The sequence below is a fragment of the Arachis hypogaea genome, chromosome 20, assembly GCF_003086295.3.
Source record: "Arachis hypogaea cultivar Tifrunner chromosome 20, arahy.Tifrunner.gnm2.J5K5, whole genome shotgun sequence".
Lineage (NCBI taxonomy): Eukaryota > Viridiplantae > Streptophyta > Magnoliopsida > Fabales > Fabaceae > Arachis > Arachis hypogaea.
In genome coordinates this window covers 90816428-90842386 of record NC_092055.1, presented here as the reverse complement: position 1 = coordinate 90842386, position 25959 = coordinate 90816428, and the positions used below count along the sequence as shown (strand labels likewise).

Genomic DNA, 25959 nt, shown 5'->3' with positions numbered 1-25959 from the left:
TTGGCTTGGGCTTGGGAGGCAGGTCTTAAGTTTGTTGTCTATGCGACAGATTGCACAGCAGCTTTTGAGGTAGTGACTGGTGGGCAAGTTCCACTCTGCCATCTTGAAAAAGAAGTGATACAACTGATTTTTGAGTTGAAGTTAAGAAGGGATTGGGATATTCCTTTTAAGCTTATCCCAAGAGAAGCTAATGTCGTGGCAGATCGGTTGGCAAAAATGGGATCTGGAGGTAGTGGAGCTGATGAAGTTCACCTTTGGCACCAGTCGCCGGAGGTGGTTTGTCCTATCTTACTATTAAGAACCTGATTTCTTTTTTTCTTTTTTTTTCTGCTCTTTTATTTTTTCTCAACCAAAAGGTAACATATCTCTATAAGAAATGATTGGTTAGAATTTACCATTAAATTTTTACTTCTCGTATTGAAAGAATCATATAAATATTAATTCAGATGAGAAACCGCGCAGCAATTGTCGCTGATATCTCGAATTTGGAGACAAGGCATATTGGTACTTATGGAGGACGTTTTGATATTACCTTGCAAGCAAGCTGTCCAAAAATTAAAGGAGCCAAAAAGCTTACCCACGCAAAAGGATTTCAGTTACTTTACATGGAAGATGTTTCTGTTCATCCCCAAATTAAAGATATATATTTACTTGAATGCAACAATCAATTTGTGATCTCTCCATATACTAAACCATCTATCAATATTATTGTGTCAATTTAATTTGCATCTATTTTCTCGTTCAATAATGGAACGTGACGGTGGCCATAAACAAACTTCTCACAAAACTCCGTACACTCAGCTTGAACAGGTTAGCTCTGATTTCTTTCTAGCAATTGGCCTGCAAGAGCAAAACGCAACAATATTCACAGCGCTCGCAGCGACACTGGAAAGCGAAGGATCCTCCTCGTCGCTTGATAATGAGCAGGAAGACGATGATAACGCTGATTTCTTCACGAGTTATCAGTTTGAAACGGAGGACCTTCAGTTTCTTGAAAGCGAAGGAAGCAACTACGGTGATGACGAAGGCATGGATGACTTTGACTTCGACGTGGACGAATTGACATATGAAGAGTTAATTGAGTTGGAAGACTTTATAGCGAAGCAGAAGAGAGGGTTATCAGCAAATGAGGTTTCTTCGTGCTTGCATTCCTACACCTTCGATTCTGTTAACGAGAGGAAAAGCAGTGGAACCGATCGGTGCGTGATTTGCCAGATTGAGTATGAAGAAGGTGAAGCGTTGGTGGCACTTCGTTGCGGACATCCTTTCCACACGGATTGCATAAGCAAGTGGCTTCAAGTAAGAAAGGTTTGCCCAATATGTAGCAGTGAAATTTCGGCTCCCGAGATTGTCAATAAACAAGAACCCTTCATTGTTTAGTTACCGTTGTTTTAGAAGATGGGGATGCTCATAAATTTGTACAATATAAATTTGAATGATAACATATATAAATAAAGGTAAATTTTATCCGACTCAAGTTAAGTGCTAAAATGATCTCTGATATTAGTGTGTGCATTAAAATTGTTTTTGAAATTTTAATTATATTAATTACATCTCTAAAATCGATAAAAGTGCGTTATGTTAATCTTTGACTAATTTTCTGTTAACGACGTGATGATATAGTTTGATGATGTAGACTGTTAGTGACACGCGTCACTCTATGATTTGACCACATGTAACGGTATGATGATAAATTGACCAATGACACGTGGTATACTGATGTGAATAGTTGTATCATGTGTCAGAATGCTATTTGGCCACATGTCAGTTTGTGTCTCATGCCGTAACAGTAGTCATCCACGTATCATCTGCTATTTTCTCAATGTAGACGCAAAGTCTCTGATCTTGTATTGAATGCCTCATTTTAGTCCCTAAAATTAAATGTCCCTTCACAAGTTTTTTATCATTTTTTTTAAATCCAAAATTTTCAATACTTTTCAATATGATGTAGTAATATCAATTCTATTTTTCACATATCATTTAAATACAAGTATTTTTATAAAATATTTTTAAAATTTTAGTTTTAATTATATAATTTTTTTCTATAATAACTTAACATTGATAAATTTTATAATGAATAATTAAATATATACATTAGGCATTTCCAGTACCCTCACTATCATCTTTAACCTAAACAAAAAAAAATCAAAAATAATAGTAAAAGTGCTTGAAGTACCTTCACGTTGGTTTCAAGACAGTAATTAGCAATCTACATGAAAAAAATTTAAATTAAACTGTATTAAAAATTAAAATTTTAATTTAACTTTAAAAATAAAATATCGACATAATCTCTCACAAAAGACTAAAATGTCCATATAGCATTAATTAAAAAAAAACTAAAATACCTTGTATTTCACTATTAAAAGGCTAAAAAAATAAATATGATTTTAACATTAATTTCTAAGAGACTATAATACCCTTATTTTATTAATAATATTTTTATTTATTAAAAATTTGTATTTTAATTTTATATTAATAAAAAACTAAATTACAGTTATAGTTAATTTTAAAATACTAAAATACCCTTTTAGAATTAAAGTTGTTTAATTTTGAATTATATTTAAAATTATAAATTTTTATCTTTAACTATAAGGTTGTTTTGTTTCTTTAAAAAATTAATTATAGGATATTTTAGTCATTTTCAATATTTAAATTTATAATTTTTAATATAATTAAAAATTAAACAACGATAATTCTAAAGGGATATTTTAGAACTTTAAAAATTAATTATAACAGTATTCTAATCTCTTTAATATAAAACTAAAATTCTTATTTTTTTAATAGAAGAAAAATATTTATTAATCGGATAAGGGTATTTTAGTTTTTTTTTTTAAGTTAACAATAAAATAGTTAGTTGTTATTTTTAGTCTGTTAAAATTTAACTATAAGGGTATTTTAATTTTTTTAAAGTTAATGATAAAAGAGTTGATAAATTGCATTTTACCATTTTAATATTTGTTAAGATGTATGGAGTTTATCAAGTTCTTTGTACATATTTATTCCAGTTAAAAGTTTTTTTTTATAATTCCCTCATTCATATTCAATGCTTGACAATATGCTTTCTAATGTTTTAATTTAGAGAAAGTATTGGAAACAATGAAAATTATGAACAATAAAATAAAAAAAGGTAAAATTAAAATTAAAAATTAGACTATTAATTAATTATTTAATCTTATATTTTTAAATTTTAAAAAATTAAGATTAGCAATTAAATATATTCATAATAGGTATAGTTACTCTCAATCTCACGATAATCTCTCGATCTCCGATTGAGATCTCTGGTCAACGGTAACGTGTACGCTGTCGTAAACTCACGCTGCACCGTTGTACTCTCCGCCAGCCATTCCGAGCTGCCCTGGCCTCCCGCCGAAACCTCACCTCGCGCCGCTGGCCTTCCGTAGCAAAGGCAGATTGCTCCACAGCTGCACTCGTGCATCCGCCTTCCCGTTGCCCCCTGGCTGGCCATGCAGACCCACCACAGCCCCCCGATTTCACCGTTGCAGCCTCACCGTGCGCGACAGTTCCATCTGTATCCAGGGCATATGTAGACATAGTTGCACCCGTGCATCTCCCTCAGAACGGCTCCATGCTCACCTTCGAAGGCCAGAAGATCCAGGGCATCCAGAATATCATCGCGAAGCTCACCTCTTTCCCTTTGAACTAGTGCCATCACTCCATCACCACCGTTGACTACCAACCCTCCTTCGCCGCCATCGACATGCTTGTCTTTGTCAGCGTCAACCTCCACCTCGCCAACGAGCAAACACGTCCTCAAGTTCAGCCACCCACTCTCCACCATCCTCCCTTCGCCGCCGTGGTTCTCCTCCTCCTCTTCTTCCTCTTCTTCTTCCTCTTCTTCTTTCTCTTTTTTCAGATGTGATTCGCATTAAGAACAAACATCACATTTACATGAAAAATAAACTTCTGGATTGGATTTAAATAGATACAATAAAATTTACTGGATGTTTATTTTACAAGGTATGTGGATGATTATTTTTATTCTAAGGTGGATGTTTATTTAATTTGAATTGGGTTAAAGTAAATACAATAACATTTGCTGGATGTTCATTTTACTAGATATGTGAATGATTATTTTCATTCTAAACCGACGATCTTGAAGGAGAAGAAGCTCGACGATACTGAAACTGGTTGGTGAAGGAGGGACCAACGGCACAATGAGAGTTTAGAAAAGGGTACAAGATGGTGAAAGGATTAAAAGGTGGATAGTTAAAATGTAAAAAATGAATGTAGAATTTTTAGGAGAGTAAATATGATGGACTATTTTTTTTTTGCCTTTCTATGGGCCAAAAATGTAGTCTATTATTACGTTGTTCACAATTTTTATTGTCTATCTAGTAAAACCGTCTAATTTATTGATTTTATTTCACTTGATGCTGTGATGCGTCTTTCTTTTATGTATTTCAGGTTTTATGGGCATTGATGGTCTTAAAGTTAGAAAAAAAGGTATGAATTTTTGCATGAAGAACAAAAAAACGGTATCTAAAAGTGCACTAGTGCATATGCACCAATTTGTGTGTACACACCATTACTCCAAAATGTCCAATTTTACCAAGTCAGTGATAAACTGGTGTGTATATATTCTTGGACACACATGACATACTTAAAAGTCACTTGGGTCACGTTATTGGACCCTCTAAAGGCCTGGATAGTATATTCTTCAAGTGTTTAAGGAAAAAAATTCAAGAAAAAACAGTAAAAAAGTTTAAGGTTTAGTTTAGTATATTGCAGTTAGGTTTTTTTAGAGAGACAAGCTCTTTCCCTCTCTCTAAATTAAGGTTAGATTAGCTAATTTAGATTAATTTTAGTTTATGTTTTGTTAGTTCTTGCAAGAATAAACGCTAATTTCATCTTTTCTAAGTATTCTTTTAGTTGTATTTTTATTTTTATGCTCTTTTTATTTTGTTGTTATGAATGTTTGACCTTGAATCTTTAATATGATATTTAGTGAATATTTTTCTTATGGGTATTGTTTCTTTATGCTTTTTGATGCTGATTTTATGTTTCTTCTAAATTCGGTGATGTTAGAAATAAATTTTAGTTAACTGCAAGTTTATGTTTGATTATGCATACTAAGTGTTTGATAAAATGTCTAGCTTAAATTTAACATAATTAAGTTGCTTGGCTTGGGAATATGATCTAGGTTAGTCTTAAGTTACATAATTGAACTTAATTAATTATTATTGAAGTAGTTGAATCAAGGTTGCGAGAACCGAATTAGTCATTGAACTGGTAATGGTTCAATAATCTAACTAAAGTCGAATCGTAGTTGAACCGGTTTAATTAAATATACAATAAAATTATTAAAAATTCAATTTACAATTTCAAATATTCAAATATAATTATTTCTAAACTAATAAAATTCTAAATTTTGTAGTTTCAATTGTACTTATGGCTTTGGATTCTACTTGCTCCACCTAGTGTGTTGAGCTTTTTAATTCAAAAAAAAAACTTATACGTATTTTATCATTTAAAATTTACAAAATAAAAAATTTCTAAATAACTTATAAGTTCTAATTAAGTAATCAATAACAATACTCATCACATTAGCAACAAAAATTTAGAATAAGAAAAATTTTAACAATAACTTCTAATAATCAAATAATTAGCAACAATAGAAAATACAATCTTTCACAAAAACTCATAATCACAGAAAATTTGACAAACACTTGATTTTTTAATAAGTATTCAACAACAAAAACTCAATCTCCAAAACCAAAGAATCCAAAAAACAGAAAAACTAAAAAAAAATCCAAACTCAGCATCCATGCTAAATTCAAAATCACATTAGCAAACCCAACTCGGAATACAAAATTAATAACAACCATTAAAATCAACCATCAACCATTATTTCACTACAAAAAAAACATGTTTTAGCGACAAAATTTTAGTGGCAATAATACAATGGCTACTAATTCTTTAATTTAAGTTATGTTTTTGCGGCAATTATATATTTGCCTTTATTACTATATGTTATAATGGTAATTATTTTTATTGCCACTAATAAATACAAAAAAATTTATTTATAAAAAATTTTTAGTGGCTATAGACTTATGGCCAGTATTATTATCATTAAAATATTTTCTTAATGAGTTATTGTTTGTGCTTTTTAGAACTTTGACTTAAAAAAATGTTAGATTCAGATATTCAGAAAGAAAGGGATCTAGCTTATGTTGAAGGTGAAGATTGGTCTCGCCGCCAAAACCCTAATCTCATCGTAGCCGTCGCTGCCGCCATCGCCACCGCCGTCGAGCAAAGTCGCCTCCTCCACTAACTCATCTCTAGATCTGGTAGCAACGCCCAAACCTCTGACATCTACGCCTTTCTTTGACACTGCCGATCTTCAGCAACAAGCTGTGACGTCAATACAAATCCCAAAATCACCTCTCATTTCGCACTCTGTCTCTCCCAGCTCGAATTACGAATGGCCGATCAGAATCCTGCGGAGCCAGAACCAAAGAGCGGCTCCGATGCGTCTTCTAGGATCGAGGAAGTGAGTGAGTGGTCGTCGCTCGCGATTTTTGCCAGAAGGCCTCTGAGTACCGATCCCAAGGTACGGTTCTAATTAACTGTGATTCAAGTTAATTCAAGTTAGTGAGACAATGTTAGGGTTTCGTTCTATTAACTGTTATAGGGACAATCTGCGATATCAATAGAAGATACCTTGAAGATCATAATCTGTAGGTTCACTCAACTTGATCTCTAAATTCTTGTTTGGATATTTGTTAATGACAATTATTTCGTGCTTGGAACTTGTTCAGTACTTGTTTCATCGTGTGATTGTTTAGGAACCAACACAAGAAGCTCTATTCCCTTGAGATGGAACTTGCTGCTGCTAGGAATGAGGGTTTTGTTTTGAAGCATCTGCTTAAGACCAATGGGATTTACTCTAAGAGAAAGTCTTTGGTCATGATAGGTGTACTCACAACATTTGGCCGCCAGAAGAATAGGGACGCCATTCGCAATGTCTGGATGGGAAGTGGTAATTATATATGTTTTGTTCTTTCTCTTGCTTAATTAGAAATCACTGACATTGTAAATTACTCTGCCATGATTAATATTGCACGGTTTGCTCACTGAGATTGTGGATTAGAGGTAGTTTTAACATTAAGAGTTCTTTCTTTGCAGGTGCAGCTTTGAAGAAACTGGAGGATGGAAGGGCATTGTTGCACGATTTGTTATTGGAAGAAGGTTTAAATTCTTACTTTTAATTTTTCTGGGATGAGGGGGCATGTTGGATCCAATTGTGATTCTTATGGCTTATAAACAATTTTGCAGTGAAAATCGTGGAAACAATCAGGATAAGGATATTGATCGTGAGAATAGGCTGACTAATGACTTCCTAATTCTTGTAAGTTTAACTAGTCGAAGGATTTTATTCTCTTTAAGCATTCTGCTTTACTGGAATTTGGCAAGTATTTTGTGGCTTACTGTGAGTGAAAAATGAGGTCTCAGAGCATAAGCTGGTTTAGCTCACTGCCTTTAACTCTTATGTTGACAAGATGATCACGTGGAATCAAATGAGGGGATCCCAAATAAAGCTAAATTGGTTTTTGCTTATGCTGCAGATAAATGGGATGCACTGCAATTATGTTCATCAATGATGAATAATTATCTCAAGGCAAGTTTTAATTTATTGTTATTGGCAAATAATTGTTGCTTTAGTTTTAATTCAATGTGTTGATTTTCAGATTGATTAACAGTTTAACACTAGTATATAGTAACAACAATAATAATAAGACTAAGAAGAATAATAAATTGTTGTTGTGGTGGTGGTGGCGAGTAACTGAATTGGGAAGAGATGTTTTATTTATTTGTCTTGCTTGATTTATATTATGATGCAGAAGCATAGCGGTAGTGAGACACTTGACACGGTAGAGTGGCACTCTTGGGTTTTTTCTGGTCCATGACGGGAGTTTCTATAGTTAACTATGGTGAAATCACATGCTCCACGTTATCTCCTTCCCTTTAAATTGACCTCAGCTGAAGCTTCATTTCTACTCTCTTATAATTGAACAAGCTTTTAATTTCTTCTTCTTTTCTCTAATTCCATCTATGAATTGAACAAACATATTTGGAAAATATAATATAGGCTTTCTGAGAAGAACTGTGTATAAACTAAAATTATAAGTGTTCTACATCAAACATTATTCAGCTAATGACTGCTTGTTTTTGCCAGGAGTAGGCAAGTTGGAAATAGGGGGACAAAATATTCAGGTTCATAACAGTTACAACTTACAAGAGTAATCAATATTGTGAAAAGCTCTTAATTTGAAGACTCATGAGTTAAAGGTCCAATTGAAGGACCTTAGAAACTTGAGGTTGGTATCTATCTGTTGCCCACACAGGATACAGTTCTATACAAAGGCGGTGCATCCTTCCATTTAGTAGTTGGTGTATAGATTATAGATGATTGTATATATAAATATATTTACAAGTAGTGTATCATGGTGCTGGGGATTGACAAAGAAAAAAGTCCCCTGTTATGAACCGGAAGCACCCTCGCTGGTTTGCGTGTCAGTAGTAGTATTCACTATTCTCTTCCACCCTAATCCCTTTTCCCACCCTCATTCCTTAACTTAATTTCTTAATCTGCAGGCACTAGGTAATGGACCATAATGGACCCTCATTCCACCCTAATCCCTTTTTCTTAAGTTGCAATTAAGCTTGTAAGTTATGCTTACCAATTGGTTTATATATATATTGAATGAATTTGGCATTGAAATCAAGGCTAAGGAAAATTGTTATTTGCATCTTGAAGAAAAAGGTAAAGAGAAATAATGGGTGGTTCTCAATCATAACAAGTCACAGCAAGATCAATTCATGAATTCACGGTGAAGGTTGTTATAGTATAATGTTTTTAATCTCAATGTCTCAGTTGAAATAATGGGATTATCATTATTTTGCATGTTAACATGCCCTGTTATCATTGTTATAATTGCTAATAATTATATTAATTAGACATTAGACATTAGAAATTGCAATAAAAAAATTATGTGGGAAATTTGTTAAGAGAGTTAATATTTGTGTTGTTTCACACAGGATTCCAAGGGCAGAGAAATGAACTTGAAGGTCTTCAAAGGAAAAGTTCTTCTTATAGTTAATGTTGCATCAAAATGGTTATTCTCATCTCCTTATAACAAATTTTTTGTTATTATTTTCTTATCATTATTATTATTATTTGCAGTTAACTCGTTTCATTTTTTTAAACAGTGCATTGGGTAATGCAAATTATACCCAATTAACTCAGCTTCATAATAGATACAAGGACAAAGGTATATATGTTACCAATAATTCATTTTTCAACCAAATTATATTATTATTTAGTGTAGCAAAAAAAAAGAGAGAAAATGACTGATGAAAACATTTTATTTGTTAAATAAATAATGTGTTAGGTTTTGAGATATTGGCATTTCCATGCAATCAGTTTTTGAATAAAGAGCCTGGAACCAGCCAAGAAGCTGAAGCCTTTGCTTGTGAAAGATATAAGGCTACTTTTCCCATTTTAGGCAAGGTATGTAACATTTCAATAATTCTGCTTCTTTTATTTCAAAGGGTAAATATGTAAGATTCTAACCAAGACATTTTGAGTTTGAAAATTGTATACCATAATAAAATTATTTCAGGAAAAAAAATTGTTATGTGGGCATCCAGGCTTAGAGGTAGATTTATCTCACTAGCCCACAAAGCATGTGATCACACAGTGTTTGTTACTATATATTTTAGTAGAACTTAGTTATGTGGTCTTCGTTTTGCATTTAAATCCTGTTATGGTCTTTGATCTGCACCTATCATGTTTTGGATTTTAATTTTAGGACTTAATTATTTTTTTAAATTTGACTCTTTTTCTCCTGTATTCTGAAAAATAATTTTAGATGTCAGGCACCTACACATAATTTGTCTCTAGTTATCAATATCTTGTGTATTCAATAATATTTAAAATACTTGGAAGACCATCGTGATTTAAAATACTTGGAAGACCATCATGATTTCAATAATATTTAAAATGTTCTGTATCAATCTATTGGGAACTTTCTGTCCCCTTAATAAGATCTAAAATTGGACAATCTTGAGTGAGGAAATGATGTTAGGATGAAAGTGAGAGCAAAGGAGCTGAACTAGATGGAAAGATTTGTAGAGAGTCTTGGGTGGTGTCAGGATGTGATTCAGTAGTCTCTATTAAGGCATTTCCTCCTTTTCTTCTCTGTTCTATAATCTGCAATACTCATCTCTCACTCGAACTACGCTTGGCACTGTTGACATGTTTATGTTGAATATATATGAGTGCTGCTGATATATTTTTCTTGGTCTTTTATGTCTGTTACTTGTTGCTCTATGCCCTTCTAAATCAGGAAAATGTCAACACGACATCCTCAGTTGCTGTATGAGTCCAAGTTGTACAAGATTCTCTAGGGAGGAAGTAAGGACTGCTGTCTTACATCTTTATTTCATTAGTGCATTTTTTTGAGCCGCTCTCTTTTAATCTGCAGAACATATTTGTTATATAAGTTTATAAATTTAATATTGTCACATTAAACTTCAACTTCAAACATAATCTCCTCAATTTTCCTTGTTCCATTGGTTGGTTGCTTTCTGTTATAACTTCTAAGCCTTGGTTTTGTGCTATCTAGTTCATGGTTTTAGTTTCCGAGATAGAAGATCTGAATAGAAAGGCCTTAATAAAGTTTGGAAGGAAAAACTGTCAGAAGCCAAGGCCAGTGGAAATCCTATGAAGATCCAGGAAGCACAAGTATGGATTATATTTATAGGCTTGTTCATGGTCAGGTTACTATGGTCAATACATTTTTATGTTGGGTTTCATTTTGTTTGATTATTTTGTGATCTAGGACATGGTTGTATTTATGATTTATTGCAACTTGCTCACAAGTGTATCCTTAAGAGAAATTTGTATATCAATATTTTGAGTTTAATGAAATATCTCATTTTGTAGTAATTAATTTCAGTATATTTATATTATGCATAATAATAATAATAATTGGTGGCACAAATAATTGAGATTGTAGAAAAAAAATAGTATTTCGTTGTTTCTAAGAAAATGAGTATACTATAACTAAAAAAAATCTTAAGATTTTAGCGGCAATAGTAATGGCAACTAAAAGTAAATAACATTACAATTTTAGAATATTTTTAGTGGCCATATAAATTGCCGGTAAAATTGATTTTTGCGACAATAGTAATGGCCGCTAAAAGTAAATAACATTATAATTTTGGAATTACTTTTGGTGGCCATATAAATTGCCAAAAAAATGGCCGCTAATAGTTATATACTTTTTGCGGCCATTAAAAAGGTCTTTACCGGCAAATGTTATAATTGCGCCACTAAAACCTTTTAGCGGCGAAGCATAAGACGGCTAATGTCTAATTGCCGGTAAATATATTACCGGCTATTTTTATTGCCGCTAAAAGTAAAATAAATGGCCGCTAAAAGTGATTTTTCTTGTAGTGTTTCAAAAAATCAGCAACAACATAAATTGAAGTAGTAGTGCTTACCGGCGGTGAAGGAAGAAGAAAAATGATGGCGAGGCAGGAAGGAAGTGAGCTCGGAAAGAGAGAGAGGGCTCGAACACAGAGACTTGACGACAAGGACAACGACATCACTCATGATGGAGAACAGAGAGCCGAGCAGAAAGGCAATTCGGGTGGCGAGCCAGTAACAAAAACAGAGTAGTGGAACCGTGCAGTTGCAAGGAGAGGGACGCAGGTGAGGGAGGAGTCGAGGAGTTCTTACTGTAAAAGTGAGAAATAGTGAGGTGAGTAGAGGCCGGAGACCGAAGAGGCGAGCCGACAAGATGAGCAACGAGAGTGACACTGACGTGGGCAACGTGAGCGATGGTGAGGTGGGTGACGCAAGCGACGGTGATGTGTATAAACAAAGATTGACACGTGAGGAAAAGAGGGTGATTTGCTCTAATAGAGTTTTTCTCACTGAAATTTAGGGTGTGACTTGTGAGAGAATGGAACGGAGTTCTGCTATTGCTGGTTTTCTTTTTTTTTTTAATTTGGTTTTGGCCTCAAAACAGCGTTGTTTTGAGAGGAAGTAGCGAACTAAGAGGTAAAAAAAGGGACCAGTTTTGTTAGTTCACTCGTTAAACGTCGGTCTGACAGATTTTTTAACCGATTTTTTGCAGGGTAGTTTTTAGCATCAACCAGACCGAACAAAGAATCAATTCCCGATTAACCTGGTCAAATTGGTCAGTCCGATCCAATTTTCAGAATGTTGAGTTGAATTGACCTAATTGACATAACTCTAATCCAATTTCTATAATATCCCAACTTTTAGCATGTCATATTAAATGCTAATCACTGAGAGTTATTAATATGTCAACCTATGAGATTACATACTACTAGAAAATTATCACGTATGTCTCTAGAGAAAAATAGAATAGGATATTCATGGTACGAAAAGCTAGCCAAGTTGTTATTTGTCATGTAATGAGAGTCGAAATGACTAAAATAGCCCTAGTTATAGAGGCAAAATGTCATAAACAGATAACTCTGAAATAAGGACGTAGCTGAGCGATCAAGGACGACAATGTATTTGTTTAATTTCTTTTGAAGCCATTTACTATTTAACTGTTGTTTACTTTTTTTTTAAACGGTTGTTTACTTAGCCACTATACTTATTTAGATTTTAATAAATAAAACTTTGAAAGTGAATTGACTTGACTTAGGCATATTTAACCATTAAAAATATTTGGGAGTAATAATTTGAAAATAAAGAGTCATATTTTTATTTCATATTTTTTAATTATTACTAAAATAAATGAATAATCTTAGATATAATAAATATATAATTATAGATACTACATATATAAAATTATAGACATTAAGTTAAATAATATAATTTTACGTTATTGTCTTCTTAGAATTTATCTTAATGAATTATAAGTTATGTCCTGAAATATATTTTATTATTTATACAAAATATTCATTTAAAATAAACAGAATGATAAACCAAAAGCCGTGATTACAGAAAAAGAAAAAAATGGCAATACAAAAATAACATGCAAACTTTAACCGTAGATTGACATATTATTTTAAAAAAGAAAATAAACTTAGAAATATGTAATTATTCACTTTAAAATTTTTATTTGGTTATAATATTACTTTTGTATAAAGTATGTACAGTTTCTTTATTATTGACTTTTTATATTATATCTTGTTCACAAATAAAATTGAAAAGATTGAAAAAAAATTATGAACAGAAAAAAATTATCTAAGCATTGTGTGCAAAATACCTTCTAAGATTTTGTTACTTATATTTGAGCTTTAATATTGCACAATGATTTAAAGGTGAAAATAAAAAAAAAACTAATTAAAATAGTTTATATTTTAGTTCTTTATAAAAATTTTATTACTTACTAAGACCAAAAATTAATTTCTAAATTAATTTCTAGATGAAACATGGAAAATAAACTTCAAATAATGATCAATATTGACTATTGGTGCATAATTTTTGTCTTTAGTGATAACAGCTTTTCATAATTTGTAAAATGCATGAAGAACTAATAAGAAATTTTTTGCTATCTGCTGCTAGCATTTGTCATGGGATGTCAAATTTAATAATACCTCGATTTTAATTTTGAACCAAATATAATTTAAATTTTAAAATATAACCGTCAAAAGAATAAAATTTGATAGTTTAAATTAAAACCATTGAATTAGACTTAAAAAAATTAATTTTCATATTCATTTTAAATATAACTTTTCAATATGAATTGAGCATATATTTGGTTTCAAAAAAAATTCCTTCCGCTCAACTGTCCATTTTTTTAAATTGTATTTATACAATTTTCAAAACCACCTTAATTAAATATAGTTTCATATAAATATGTCAATTTAATAATTCATTAACTAAGGAACAACTATGATGTTTCGAAAGTTATCTGAAATGTTGATTTGGGCCTGAATGTGAGCTTTAAAGTTCTTGTGAGACAGTGTCTAACTTGTTCTTATGCTGAAGCGTCGCCATCCGAGTTCCTCGTGAGGAGGTGGGAGTTGTACCTGCAAGAAACTCCGATGCTTAAGTTAGCAAGGACTTTTTGTAGATTTTTAGTAGGTTAGAACATAAATATACTTGAGGGTGTCAGTGTCTTTATAGTAGAGCCAATAACCACTTTTTTTTGGAGTAGTTCCACCTTTTTAGGTAGATGACCGTTCCCTTCATCTTTGGGAGATATGTTTGGATCTATATATCTTTTAGTGAAAACAGAGATAGTATGAGGGATTCGAGGAGACAGTTACTTATTTGGACAAGACTGGTCTCTTATGCCGTGTTCGATCTCCATAAAGAGGTCGGGTATGTGGTAGAAGCCACCATTTTCGGGTAGGCCTTTTATTCTTATTTAGCCTGACTTTATGGTTTGGGTCAGGATATGAATACATGGTATCTTCAAGTTACAAGGGATATATTTCCTATTAATATTAATGACAGCAAAAATATTTTTTTCTTTTTGATTATCGATGATATTCTGCCTAATAACTTAATATTATTTTTGTTTCTACGTGAGTAGCCGGCTCCAAGGTATAGCTCGTTCTGCTTAGTGCTTGAACTCGCTTTTCCTTAGATGTGATGAAGTGTACGTAGGCTCTTTTAAGAACAACGATAGTAGACACCTACAAAAATACTCTAACGCTCAAATTAAAAAATGTATAAGATGATGGAGATGATATTCAGAATGAACCTATTACTTAGTAAATCCTCTGTATTTATAGAATTGTTGTGCTTAAAGTAGTTATGAATAACTATAATTTCATAGAGTAGTGTTCTGATTTTATGGTAACTGCTTCATTGTTATTTGATCTTTTATTTGAATTTGAAAAGAGGTACAACGTGTCTATAATATATAGCAAACATGTTAGGTTAAGTTCGGATTTGTAAATATGGTTAATTTTGGTTATAGCTAACAGATGGATTTTAATTATTCGTTTTATTTATAATTAAAAATATTTTAAAATATTCCAATTTTACCACTCAAAATAATATATACATAATGTATAATAAATAAATAAATACAAATTTATATTTATCGAGACCTATTCAATTTGACGATAGGTTCACCCAATTTTTTCCCAAAAAAATTAATTTAACTGTATTTTGTAAGACCCCAAAATTTTAAAACTTAAATAATAAATTTATTTATAATTTATTATATTTAATTAAGATTATTTTCTTAAGAGATTTTATATATAAATTTAGCAATTTCTTATTTATAATTTAAAGATTTAGTGATTGAATAATAATAAGGATTTTATATGCTTTAAGTTGAATAATTAGATTTTTGATTTTATTTTATGATTATAAAAAAATGATTTTTATTATTTTTAATAATTGAATTAGAGTATTTATTTCAAAATAAATTTGAAGTTGATAATTAAATAGTACTTTTGTAGATATTATTATTGAATTAAGATTGATTTTTAATTACTCTATTAACCTCCTAATTTTATTAAAATTACCTAAACTGCCAAAAAAATATCAAATTTAACCCACTAACCCTGACCTAATATAGCCACTGCCATTCACCGCCACACTTCCCCTTTATACCTTGTCTCAGCAGCCGCCAAAACCCCCCAAATTTCCCTTTTCCCTTCACGTAGCACACACAAAAAACAGCGAGAGAGAGAGAGTGAAGCAGAGGGGAAGATGAGTGCGCTGGCAAAGGAGGGTGCCGCCACCACTGTTCATCGCGCCCTACTGCACCGTCGTCACTGTCAGTTGCGTCGCCACCTAGGCTGAGAGGGAAGAGAGGAACAGAGGAGGCTTCCCTGATGCCTACACGCTTGCTCCACCGCCGCCGTTCCTGTGAGGTTGCCATCGTGTCGCAAGAAGAGAGGAAGAGAGGAGATCCGAGAAGAGAAGAAGAGAAGCCGCGCCGCCACACGCATCGCCGACGCTCCATTGCTGCCAACTTTTGCCATCACCGAGCCCGAGACGGAGAGAAGAGAATGCAAGGAGGATCCGTTCGCCGTCGTATCAACTACTGCGCCATTTTGCCGTCGGGACCGCCACCATGGTCGCCGTTGAAGACCTGCAGCCGTTCAGCCTTGTTCTGCTCGCATTATCTACTGTGGTGGATGCTGGTGATGTTGCATTTGAGAAGGAGGGCTGGCTTTGCCACCCTTGCTGCTGTTAAACTGTTGCTGGGGGCTGCCCGCCATGCCTGGTCACCGAAAAATGACGCGGACGTTGTTGGAGTCAACCATTGGAGCTGCAGCTGCATTGTACTTAGGTTCTTGGGTATAGTAAGTTATCTTTGCTCAGAAAACTCCTTAAATGTGTTTGTCTTGTATTGTTTGTGTCTGTGTTTGGTTCTATTTTGAGATTGAGTATTGGTAAATGAATTGATGCCTTAGATGATAGTGTGGTTGATTATTGATGAGTTTGGAAAACTACAAATTAAAATTAGTGATGATCAAACATTATTAATAGAATTAATTGAAAAAATTATTAATCTGATTTTAGTGTGCTAATTAATAATTTTTTGTTACTTGCAGGACTTGGCTTTGGGCCAAAATAGTAAGCCCTATGTGAGATTAAAATTCAGCCTTGGTTTCAAATAATTGTCTTAACTATTATGGCTGAATTATTAATATGATTATTGGGCCAGATTTATTTAAACAAGCCCAAAATTATTACTTTCTACAAGACCAAAAAGGGTTAGTCCGAATTGAATAAAGAGAGAAAGCCAATGTTGCATGCTTTCAACGATTTCCACTTTCATCTTTTGATGAAATTCAAATTTTATTAAGTGAAGTTAATGCAGACATTGGAAACATGAAAGAGAAATGTCAAAGTAATTTGATGGCATTAAGTGTAGCTTACACACTACCATACAATAAGCATAGGGTGTTGTTCTTAATTGATTTCTTTTGATAATACTCATCACTCCCATAGCTTTGCTTTTCACTCTCTTCTCTCTCTACTCTCTCTTCATTTTTGGTGGTCACTTCACAAAAAATGGAACCTAATGCAAGCTACCAGAAAGAAGAAAGAGTGTGTTACAAGACCATTGTATTGATGGCAAGAAAAAGAAAACAAAGAGTATGATGTGGTTGAGATCTTCACCAAAAAGGGGTAAGATTTGGTGAAGTAAGCTCATGCTCTCCATACCAAAAATGGAAGAAGATGATCTCGGTCAGAGGAAGAAGATCCTTAAGGGATGTCTTGTCTCAGCTTTTGATCAACCACTATAGAAGGTAGCTACTGTAGCTGCGTGGGGAAGAGGCAGAAGTTAGAGCAAAAGAAGCTGTCATCATCAAGAACTCATCAAGGGCTAGGGATCCTTATTGGAGTGCAAGATAAGATGGATGGCTCAGATTGGTGAAGTTTGGTGTAAAGAGAAGACACAGAGGTAATTGCATGTTGGGTTTTACATTCAGTTTCCTCTCCTCTCTCTCTGGCCGAACCGGTTTGCATGAAGAAGAAGAAGTTGGCTCGGTTCAAGAACTTCAATCTTGGAGGCTTCCCCTTCTATAAATAAGGGAGAACAGCCAGGGTTTGAAGCAAAGAGTGAGAGTGCAAGGCACATAGTTCTCATAGCTACCTAAGCTAACAGAAGTTCTTCTCCTTCAATATTTTCTATTTTGTAACTTTCTGTTTAATTTTGTCTGTCTTGAGTCTCATGGAAAAAGAAAAACAGTGAGGTTTGTATGAAAAAACTATAGAGCGAAAAAAGGCAGAGAGTGTAAAATTAAAATAAAAAGCCATAGATGTCCTTAGAGGTCCTTTGTACATCTGTGTTGTGTTTCATGATTCTGTGGAAATCCCCTTGCAAGTTGGGTTAGCACTTAGCAGTTGAAAGCTTGGCAGTGACCAAATCAAGTTCAAGATTGGGGATTAGATTCTGGACTTGTCCCGGATAGGAAGGGTAGTTCCTAGGGAGAATTGGTGTATGTAATCATGATGATTATAGTGAAATTCCATCATTGTTGTGATAGAGACTGGATGTAGGCTGCATTGCCTTTGGCAGCTGAACCAGCACACTTTGTGGTGTGATTTTCTATCTTTCTTCTACTCTATTTCTATTTCTGATGCATAGGAGATAAAACTGAAAAATATCTCTTGCCTGGATACAAGATAAAAAGAAAAAGTCTCGTGGATAGGTACGAGAGAAAAAAACAAAAAGTCTCCAGAATTTGTTTCAAAGGCCAGCAAGTGTTATTAAGTGAAAAAAGGGGCTAAGATTCAACCCCCCTTCTCTTAGCCACTGATAAACCATCAAATGGTATCAGAGCTTGGTCTCAAAGAGATCAAGCTTTGCAGCTTGGAGAAAAGATCCAGATAGCAGAAAAAAGTGGCTCAAACCTGGTGTCTTACAACCTGACAGAAGGACAGTCAAGCAACAGACCTCCTCTTTTCAATGGTGAAAACTATACCTATTAGAAGGAGAGAATGAAGATCTCTGTGCAAGTAGTAGACTACAGACTCTGGAAGATTATTGATAAACCACTATTTCATGGTTTATCTTATGCTCAATTGAGTGGTTTTTATCAACTCTTTACCCACTTATTCATACTATTTGCATGGTTTTACATTTGCCTTCCTAATTATGTGCTTTGATTAAAAACATGCTTCTTTGGCCTTAAGTTCCCTATGTTTAATCCTCTCTTATTACCATTAGATACCTTGACATGTGTGTTAAGTGATTTTAGAGATTACAGGACAAGAATGGCTCAGAGGATGGAAAGGAAGCATGCAAAAGTGGAAGGAATACAGGAAACTGAAGGAACTGCTAAAGCTGTCCAGCCTGACCTCCTGGCACTCAAACGACCATAACTTGAGCTACAAAGGTCCAAACGATGCGGTTCCAGTTGCGTTGGAAAGATAATATCCGGGGATTCACAACAATATATAATTTGCCATAGCTTCCCCGAAGTTAGGCAATTCGAACGCGTGAATGACGCGCCCGCGTCGCATCTGCGAACTTCAATCCACGCTAACGCGTGGACGACGCCTCCGCGTTGCTTTGCAGCAACCTGAACGTACCAGAAATCACTGGGAGCAATTTCTGGGCTGTTTTTGACTTAGTTTTCAGCCCAGAATACATAGATTAGAGGCTATAAAGTGGGGGAATGTATCCATTCATAATCATGCTTCTCATAATTCATAATTTTAGGATTTAGATGTAGTTTTTAGAGAGAGAGGTTCTCTCCTCTCTCTTAGGATTTAGTTTTATGATTTAGGATTTCAACTTCTTCTCAGGTTCAATGTTCCTTTTATTTATTTTATCAATTTAGTTTATGAACTCTTTATGTTTAGATTGATCTTCTTTACTTAATGCAATTTGAGGTAATTCAGATTTATGATTGCTCTCTTTTATTTATGATATAAATAATTTGAATTTTTCCCTTTTGGCTTTGGTTGAGTCATTGGAGACACTTGAGTTATCAAACTCATTGTTGACTGAAAATTGGAATTCTTCAAGAATTAATTTGAATTCCAATAACTCTAGCCTTTCCCAAGGAAAGACTAGGACCTGAGGAATCAAAATTAATTCATCCACTTAACTTACCTTCATAGTTAGAGGTTAATAAAGTGGGAGAAAAATCCAATTCTCATCACAATTGATAAGGATAACTAGGATAGAACTTCTAATTTTCATACCTTGCCAAGAATTTATTTTACAGTTATTTATTTATTTTATTTATCATTTAACATACTGCTTTCTTACTTTCAAAACCCCCAATTTACAAGATTCATAACCAATAATAAGAACATACTTCCCTGCAATTCCTTGAGAAGACGACCCGAGGTTTAAATACTTCGGTTATCAATTTTAAAGGGGTTTGTTACTTGTGACAACCAAAACATTTGTACAAAAGGATTTTCTGTTGGTTTAGAAGCTATACTTACAATCCGATCATATTTTTATATTTCTTTATCGATAGAAAAATCGATCCTCAATTTTTGGCGCCGTTGCCGGGGAGTTGCAATAGAGTGATAAAGTTATCAATTGGAATTTATTTATTTGCATTTTATTTTATCTTGCTACTATGAGTTGCTTGTTTCTTTCGTTAGATGACGCGTTCACTTCCTGATCCAAGCTTTCCAGCATTCGATCCTGAGATTGAAAGAACTATTTCACGAATAAGGCAAGCTCGACGTCGGTTAGTCCTCTCTGAGGGCGGATCTGAAACGTCACCTAAGGAAGAAACCAGCCTCCGTTCTACTGATTCGGTTGATTTACGTGCAGGTAACATGGCAGCAGCCAGAAGAGTTACTATCCAGGAGGCTGGAGCCCTTGATTTTTCAATGCAACCGTTTCAAGCGCATCATCCAGCGGTAGCTACAGACTTTGAAATAAAGACCGCACTACTCAATTTGATGCCCAAATTTCATGGCTTACCTGCTTAAGAGCCTATCAAGCACCTGAGAGATTTTCAAGCAGTCTGTTCTACTGTCAGGCGTGATGGTGCATATGAAACTTCAATTTTGTTGAAAGCTTTCCCGTTTTCTCTTGAGAGAAAAGCAAGAGAGTGGTACTACACTCAACCCGCAGTAACTGTATCCGACTGGGATACACTTAGAAGAGAATTTTTGGAAAAATTCTTTCCAGCTGAAGTTACTGATAAACTGAGGAAAGACATTTCTATGATTGTTCAGGATGAATCCGAGACTCTCTATGAGTACTGGGAGCGCTTCAATAATCTTCTGGAAGCATGCCCCCCACCATATGATTGACAAGATAGTATTACTCGGTTACGTCACACAGGGCATGAGGCCCCAAGATAAGACTACATTGAAAAGTGCAAGCAATGGGTCTATGAAAAAGTACAAGACCACTGATGAGGCATGGCAATTAATCAGTGACTTAGCTGAATCTACTAGGAATCACAGGCAGAAGCAAAGCCGTTCAAAAGCCGTTGCAGAAGTATCTTCTAGCAGAGAGACTGCTGCTCTAACTCAGAGTTTCTGTGAAATGACAAACTTGCTGAAGCAAATGCAATTGAATCAACAACAAGTTCAGCAAGCTCAACCTTCTCCAACACAGCAAAACTAACAGTTAGTCCCACAAACAGTTTACGGATCTGTGCTGATTATAGCCATTATACTGATGAATGTCTGCAGCTCCAGCAGGAAGACAACATCGTGGCAGTGGTAGCACAAATTGCGAATCACACTTTTCACAACTCGTACCACTAACCAGCAAGTGCACTGGGTCGTCCAAGTAATACCTTACGTGAGTAAGGGTCGAATCCCACAGAGATTGTTGGTTTGAAGCAATCTATGGTTATCTTGTAAATCTTAGTCAGGAAGTCAATTATGTTTATCAGTTGATTTATGAATAACCAGTAGAGCATAAATTAAAAGTTACTTGTTGTGTAGTAATGGAGAATATGTTGGAGTTTTGGAGATGCTTTGTCTTCTGAATCTCTGCTTTCCTCTGTCTTCTGATTCACGCACGCACGTCCTCCTATGGCAAGCTGTGTGTTGGTGGATCACCGTTGTCAATGGCTACCTTCCATCCTTCCAGTGAAAACTACGCTCACGTGCTCTGTCACAGCACGGCTAATCACCGGTTGGTTCTCGATCCGGTTGGAATAGGATTTACTATCCTTTTGCATCTGTCACTAACGCCCAGCCTTAAGGAGTTTGAAGCTCGTCACAGTCATTCAATCTTTGAATCCTACTCGGAATGCCACAGACAAGGCTTAGACTTTCCGAATTCTCATGAATGCCGCCATCAGTTCTAGCTTATACCACGGAGATTCTGATTAAAGAATCTAAGAGACACTCATTCAATCGGATATAGAACGGAGGTGGTTGTCAGGCACACGTTCGTGGGTTGAGGAAGGTGATGAATGTCACGGATCATCACCTTCATCACAGTTAAGCGCGAATGAACATCTTAGATAGGAACAAGCGTGTATGAATGGAAAACAGAAATACTTGCATTAATTCATTGAGACACAGCAGAGCTCCTCACCCCCAACAATGGGGTTTAGAGACTCATGCCGTCAGAGAATACAAAGTTTAGATCTGAAATGTCATGAGATACAAAATAAGTCTCTAAAAGTTGTTTAAATACTAAACCAGTAGCCTAGGGTTACAAAATATGAGTGGACTATGATGGATGATGCAGAGATCCACTTCTGGGGCCCACTTGGTGTGCTGGGGCCCACTTGGTGTGTGCTGGGGCTGAGACTTTAAGCAATTCACGTGCAGAGGCCATTTGTGGAGTTGAACGCCAGTTTTTGTGCCAGTTTGGGCGTTCAACTCCAGTTTTTTATCCTTTTCTGGCGCTGGATGCCAGATTTGGGCAGAAGGCTGGCGTTGAACGCCAGTTTACGTCGTCAATTCTTGTGCAAAGTATGGACTATTATATATTGCTGGAAAGCCCTGGATGTCTACTTTCCAACGCAATTGGAAGCACGCCATTTCGAGTTCTGTAGCTCCAGAAAATCCACTTTTAGTGCAGGGAGGTCAGAATCTAACAACATCAGCAGTCCTTTTTCAGCCTGAATCAGATTTTTGCTCAGCTCCTTCAATTTCAGCCAGAAAAATACCTGAAATTACAGAAAAACACACAACTCATAGTAAAGTCCAGAAACATGAGTTTTTCCTAAAAACTACTGGAAATAAACTAAAAACTAACTAAAACATACTCAAAACTATATGAAATTATCCCCAAAAAGCGTATAAAATATCCGCTCATCACAACACCAAACTTAAACTGTTGCTTGTCCTCAAGCAACTAGACAAATAAAATAGAAGACTAATAGGTTGAGAAGCAATAATATCTCAGAGTTTTTGATTGAAGCTCAGATCCTAATTAGATGAGCGGGACTAGTAGCTTTTTGCTTCTGAACAGTTTTGGCATCTCACTTTATCCATTGAAGCTCAGAGTGATTGGCATCTATAGGAACTCAGAATTTAGATAGTGTTATTGATTCTCTTAGTTCAGTGTGATGATTCTTGAACACAGCTTCTTTATGAGTCTTGGCCGTGGCCCTAAGCACTTTGTTTTCCAGTATTACTACCGGATACATAAATGCCACAGACACATAACTGGGTGAACCTTTTCAGATTGTGACTCAGCTTTGCTAAAGTCCCCAATTAGAGGTGTCCAGAGTTCTTAAGCACACTCTTCTTTTTTCGTTGGACCTTGACTTTAACCGCTCAGTCTCAAGTTTTCACTTGACACCTTCACGCCACAAGCACATGGTTAGGGACAGCTTGATTTAGCCGCTTAGGCCATGATTTTATTCCTTTTTGGCCCTCCTATCCACTGATGCTCAAAGCCTTGGGATCCTTTTTATTACCCTTGCCTTTTGGTTTTAAGGGCTTTGGCTTTTTCTGCTTGCTTTCTCTTTTTTTCTTTCTCTCTCTCTCTTTTTTTTTTTTTTCTGCAAGTTTTGTTCTTTGCTGCTTTTTCTTGCTTCAAGAATCATTTTTATGATTTTTCAGATTCTCAATAACATGTCTCATGTTCATCATTCTTTCAAGAGCCAACATATTTAACAGTCTTAAACAACAAATTCAAAAGATATATGCACTGTTCAAGCATTCATTCAGAAGACAGAAAGCATTGCCACCACATTTAACTAATTAGAATTTCTCTTATTAAAACTCGAAATTTTATTGCTTCTTATTTAAAAGATCTACTATTTTATTCATGTTTGCTGATGATGAGAAAAATAAACTGTAGCTTAATTGGAGATAAAATCAAAATAGACTAATTACTACTATATGACTCCTAAGGTAAAATTAAAATAAGAACAGTTATCACAGAGTTAAGGCTAAGATTAGAACTCAACAACCTTGAGGTTTGGGAAGTGGATGTTCCTCTAGTCTGTGAGGTGCTTGGTCCTTCAAGAGAGAATTTCTGGCGCTTCAGTTCCTTTAAATCACGCCCTTGCTCCTCTTGGAGTGGGTTGTTTTCCTTTAGGGGCCATGATCTTAGTGATCACGGATAAGCACACCAAACTTAGAGCTTTGCTTGTCCTCAAGCAAAAGAAAAAGAAGGAGATGGGTAGAAGGAGAGCTCCTCCCCACCATCCTGGCGTTTGAACACCCAAACACTGCCTGTTTTGGGCGTTCAATGCCCAATTGCTGCTATCCTGGGCGTTCAACGCCCAGTTGTTGCCCTTTTCTGGCGTTGAACTCCAGATAGCTATCCTTACTGGCGTCCAGCGCCCACTGGATGCCCATTTTAGGCGCTGAACGCCCAAAATGGCCTTGCCAGTAAGCTCCCTATCTCTGTTTTGTGTGTAGATTCCTTCTGTAACCCTGTAAACTTATGCAAATGATTCTTTACCTTAGTGTCAGTGAACTTTATATAAACAAATAAAAATAAAAATAGGGCAAAATGCTTAGAGGATTGTTGCCCCATGGCTGGGTTGCCTCCCAGCAAGCGCTTCTTTATTGTCTTTAGCTGGACCTTGCTGAGCTTTTAATCTAGCTTCAGCCTTGAGAATTCTTGCTCAATGTTGCCCTCAAGATAATGCTTGATTCTCTGTCCATTGACAATGAACTTCTTATCAGAATCAATATCTTGAAGCTCCACATAACCATATGGTGATACACTTGTAATCACGTATGGTCCCCTCCACCGGGATTTCAGTTTCCTGGGGAATAGCCTGAGTCTAGAGTTAAACAACAGAACCTTCTGTCCTGGTTCAAAGATTCTAGATGACAGCTTTCTGTCATGCCACTTTTTTGATTTTTCTTTATAAAGCTTGGCATTTTCGAAAGCTGTGAATCTGAATTCCTCTAGCTCATTTAGCTGGAGCAATCGTTTTTCTCCTGCTAATTTGGCATCTAAGTTTAGGAATCTGGTTGCCCAGTAGGCCTTATGTTCCAGTTCCACGGGAAAGTGGCATGCCTTACCATACACGAGTTGGTATGGAGAGGTCCCTATAGGGGTCTTGAATGCTGTTCTGTAAGCCCACAGAGCATCATCTAAGCTCCTTGCCCAATCCTTTCTACGGGTATTTACTGTCCGTTCCAGGATTCTCTTTAATTCTCTGTTAGAGACTTCAGCCTGCCCATTGGTTTGTGGATGATATGGAGTGGCCACCTTGTGGCGAATTCCATACCGAACCATGGCAGAGTAAAGCTGTTTATTGCAGAAGTGAGTGCCCCCATCACTGATTAACACTCTAGGGACACCAAACCTGCTAAAGATATGTTTCTGGAGGAATTTCAGCACTGTTTTAGTATCATTGGAGGGTGTGGCGATAGCCTCAACCAATTTTGATACATAGTCAACTGCCACCAGAATATAAGTGTTTGAGTATGATGGTGGAAAAGGTCCCATGAAGTCAATTCTCCATACATCAAACAACTCTATTTCCAAGATCCCTTGTTGAGGCATGGCGTAACCATGAGGCAGGTTACCAGCTCTTTGGCAACTGTCACAATTACGTACAAACTCTCGGGAATCTTTATAGAGTGTGGGCCAATAGAAGCCACATTGGAGGACCTTGGTGGCTGTTCGCTCACCTCCGAAATGACCTCCATATTGAGATCCATGGCAATGCCATAAGATTCTCTGTGCTTCCTCTCTGGGGACACACCTACGGATAATTCCGTCTGCACATCTCTTAAAGAGATAGGGCTCATCCCACAAGTAGTACTTTGCATCAGTAATTAGTTTATTTTTTTGTATTCTATTGTACTCCTTGGGTATGAACCTTACAGCTTTATAGTTTGTAATATCGGCAAACCATGGTGCTTCCTGAATGGCAAATAGATGCTCATCAGGGAACGTCTCAGAGATCTCAAGGAAGGGGAGGGACGTCCCTTCCACTGGCTCTATCCGGGACAGATGATCAGCTACTTGGTTCTCTGTCCCTTTTCTGTCTCTTATTTCTATATCAAACTCTTGCAGAATCAATACCCATCTGATGAGCCTGGGTTTTGAATCCTGCTTTGTGAGTAGATACTTAAGAGCAGCATGGTCAGTGTACACAATC

At 35.5% G+C, this 25959-nt stretch overlaps 2 protein-coding genes across 51 annotated transcripts; both read left to right on the top strand.

The window, feature by feature from the left end:
• The first annotated feature begins 221 nt into the window (after nt 1-221).
• On the top strand, nt 222-1477 carry LOC112783893 (uncharacterized). Its single transcript, XM_025826972.3, has one exon. It carries the CDS (start codon nt 748-750, stop codon nt 1378-1380), a length of 633 nt encoding a protein of 210 aa, XP_025682757.1. The 5' UTR covers nt 222-747; the 3' UTR covers nt 1381-1477.
• A 4631-nt stretch (nt 1478-6108) lies between these two features.
• LOC112782368 (probable glutathione peroxidase 4) lies at nt 6109-10972 on the top strand. 50 transcript variants are annotated; one of them, XM_072231611.1, is made up of 15 exons: nt 6116-6571; nt 6653-6698; nt 6807-7000; nt 7147-7209; nt 7297-7369; nt 7587-7639; nt 7863-7952; nt 8204-8339; nt 8617-8687; nt 8780-8858; nt 9061-9137; nt 9232-9293; nt 9414-9532; nt 10371-10438; nt 10650-10972. In XM_072231611.1, exons 11-14 carry the CDS (start codon nt 9079-9081, stop codon nt 10404-10406), a joined length of 276 nt encoding a protein of 91 aa, XP_072087712.1. In that variant the 5' UTR covers nt 6116-6571; nt 6653-6698; nt 6807-7000; nt 7147-7209; nt 7297-7369; nt 7587-7639; nt 7863-7952; nt 8204-8339; nt 8617-8687; nt 8780-8858; nt 9061-9078; the 3' UTR covers nt 10407-10438; nt 10650-10972. The 50 variants fall into 35 exon arrangements, 17 of the variants coding, with proteins under 17 accessions (XP_072087703.1, XP_072087701.1, XP_072087711.1 ...); XR_011879296.1 differs by having other exon boundaries at nt 8198-8339; XR_011879289.1 differs by having other exon boundaries at nt 6109-6698; nt 8198-8339.
• Nucleotides 10973-25959: the final 14987 nt, after the last annotated feature.

Excerpts from the sequence above, each read along its gene's own strand:
- LOC112782368 (XM_072231610.1), top strand. The coding sequence starts at position 9,079 with ATGAACTTGAAGGTCTTCAAAGGAAAAGTTCTTCTTATAGTTAATGTT. Across the intron at positions 9,138-9,231 it reads GTTAATGTTGCATCAAAATG|TGCATTGGGTAATGCAAATT; the intron begins GTTATTCTCATC and ends TTTTTTAAACAG. Across the intron at positions 9,533-10,370 it reads CTTTTCCCATTTTAGGCAAG|GAAAATGTCAACACGACATC; the intron begins GTATGTAACATT and ends CTTCTAAATCAG.
- LOC112783893 (XM_025826972.3), top strand. The coding sequence starts at position 748 with ATGGAACGTGACGGTGGCCATAAACAAACTTCTCACAAAACTCCGTAC.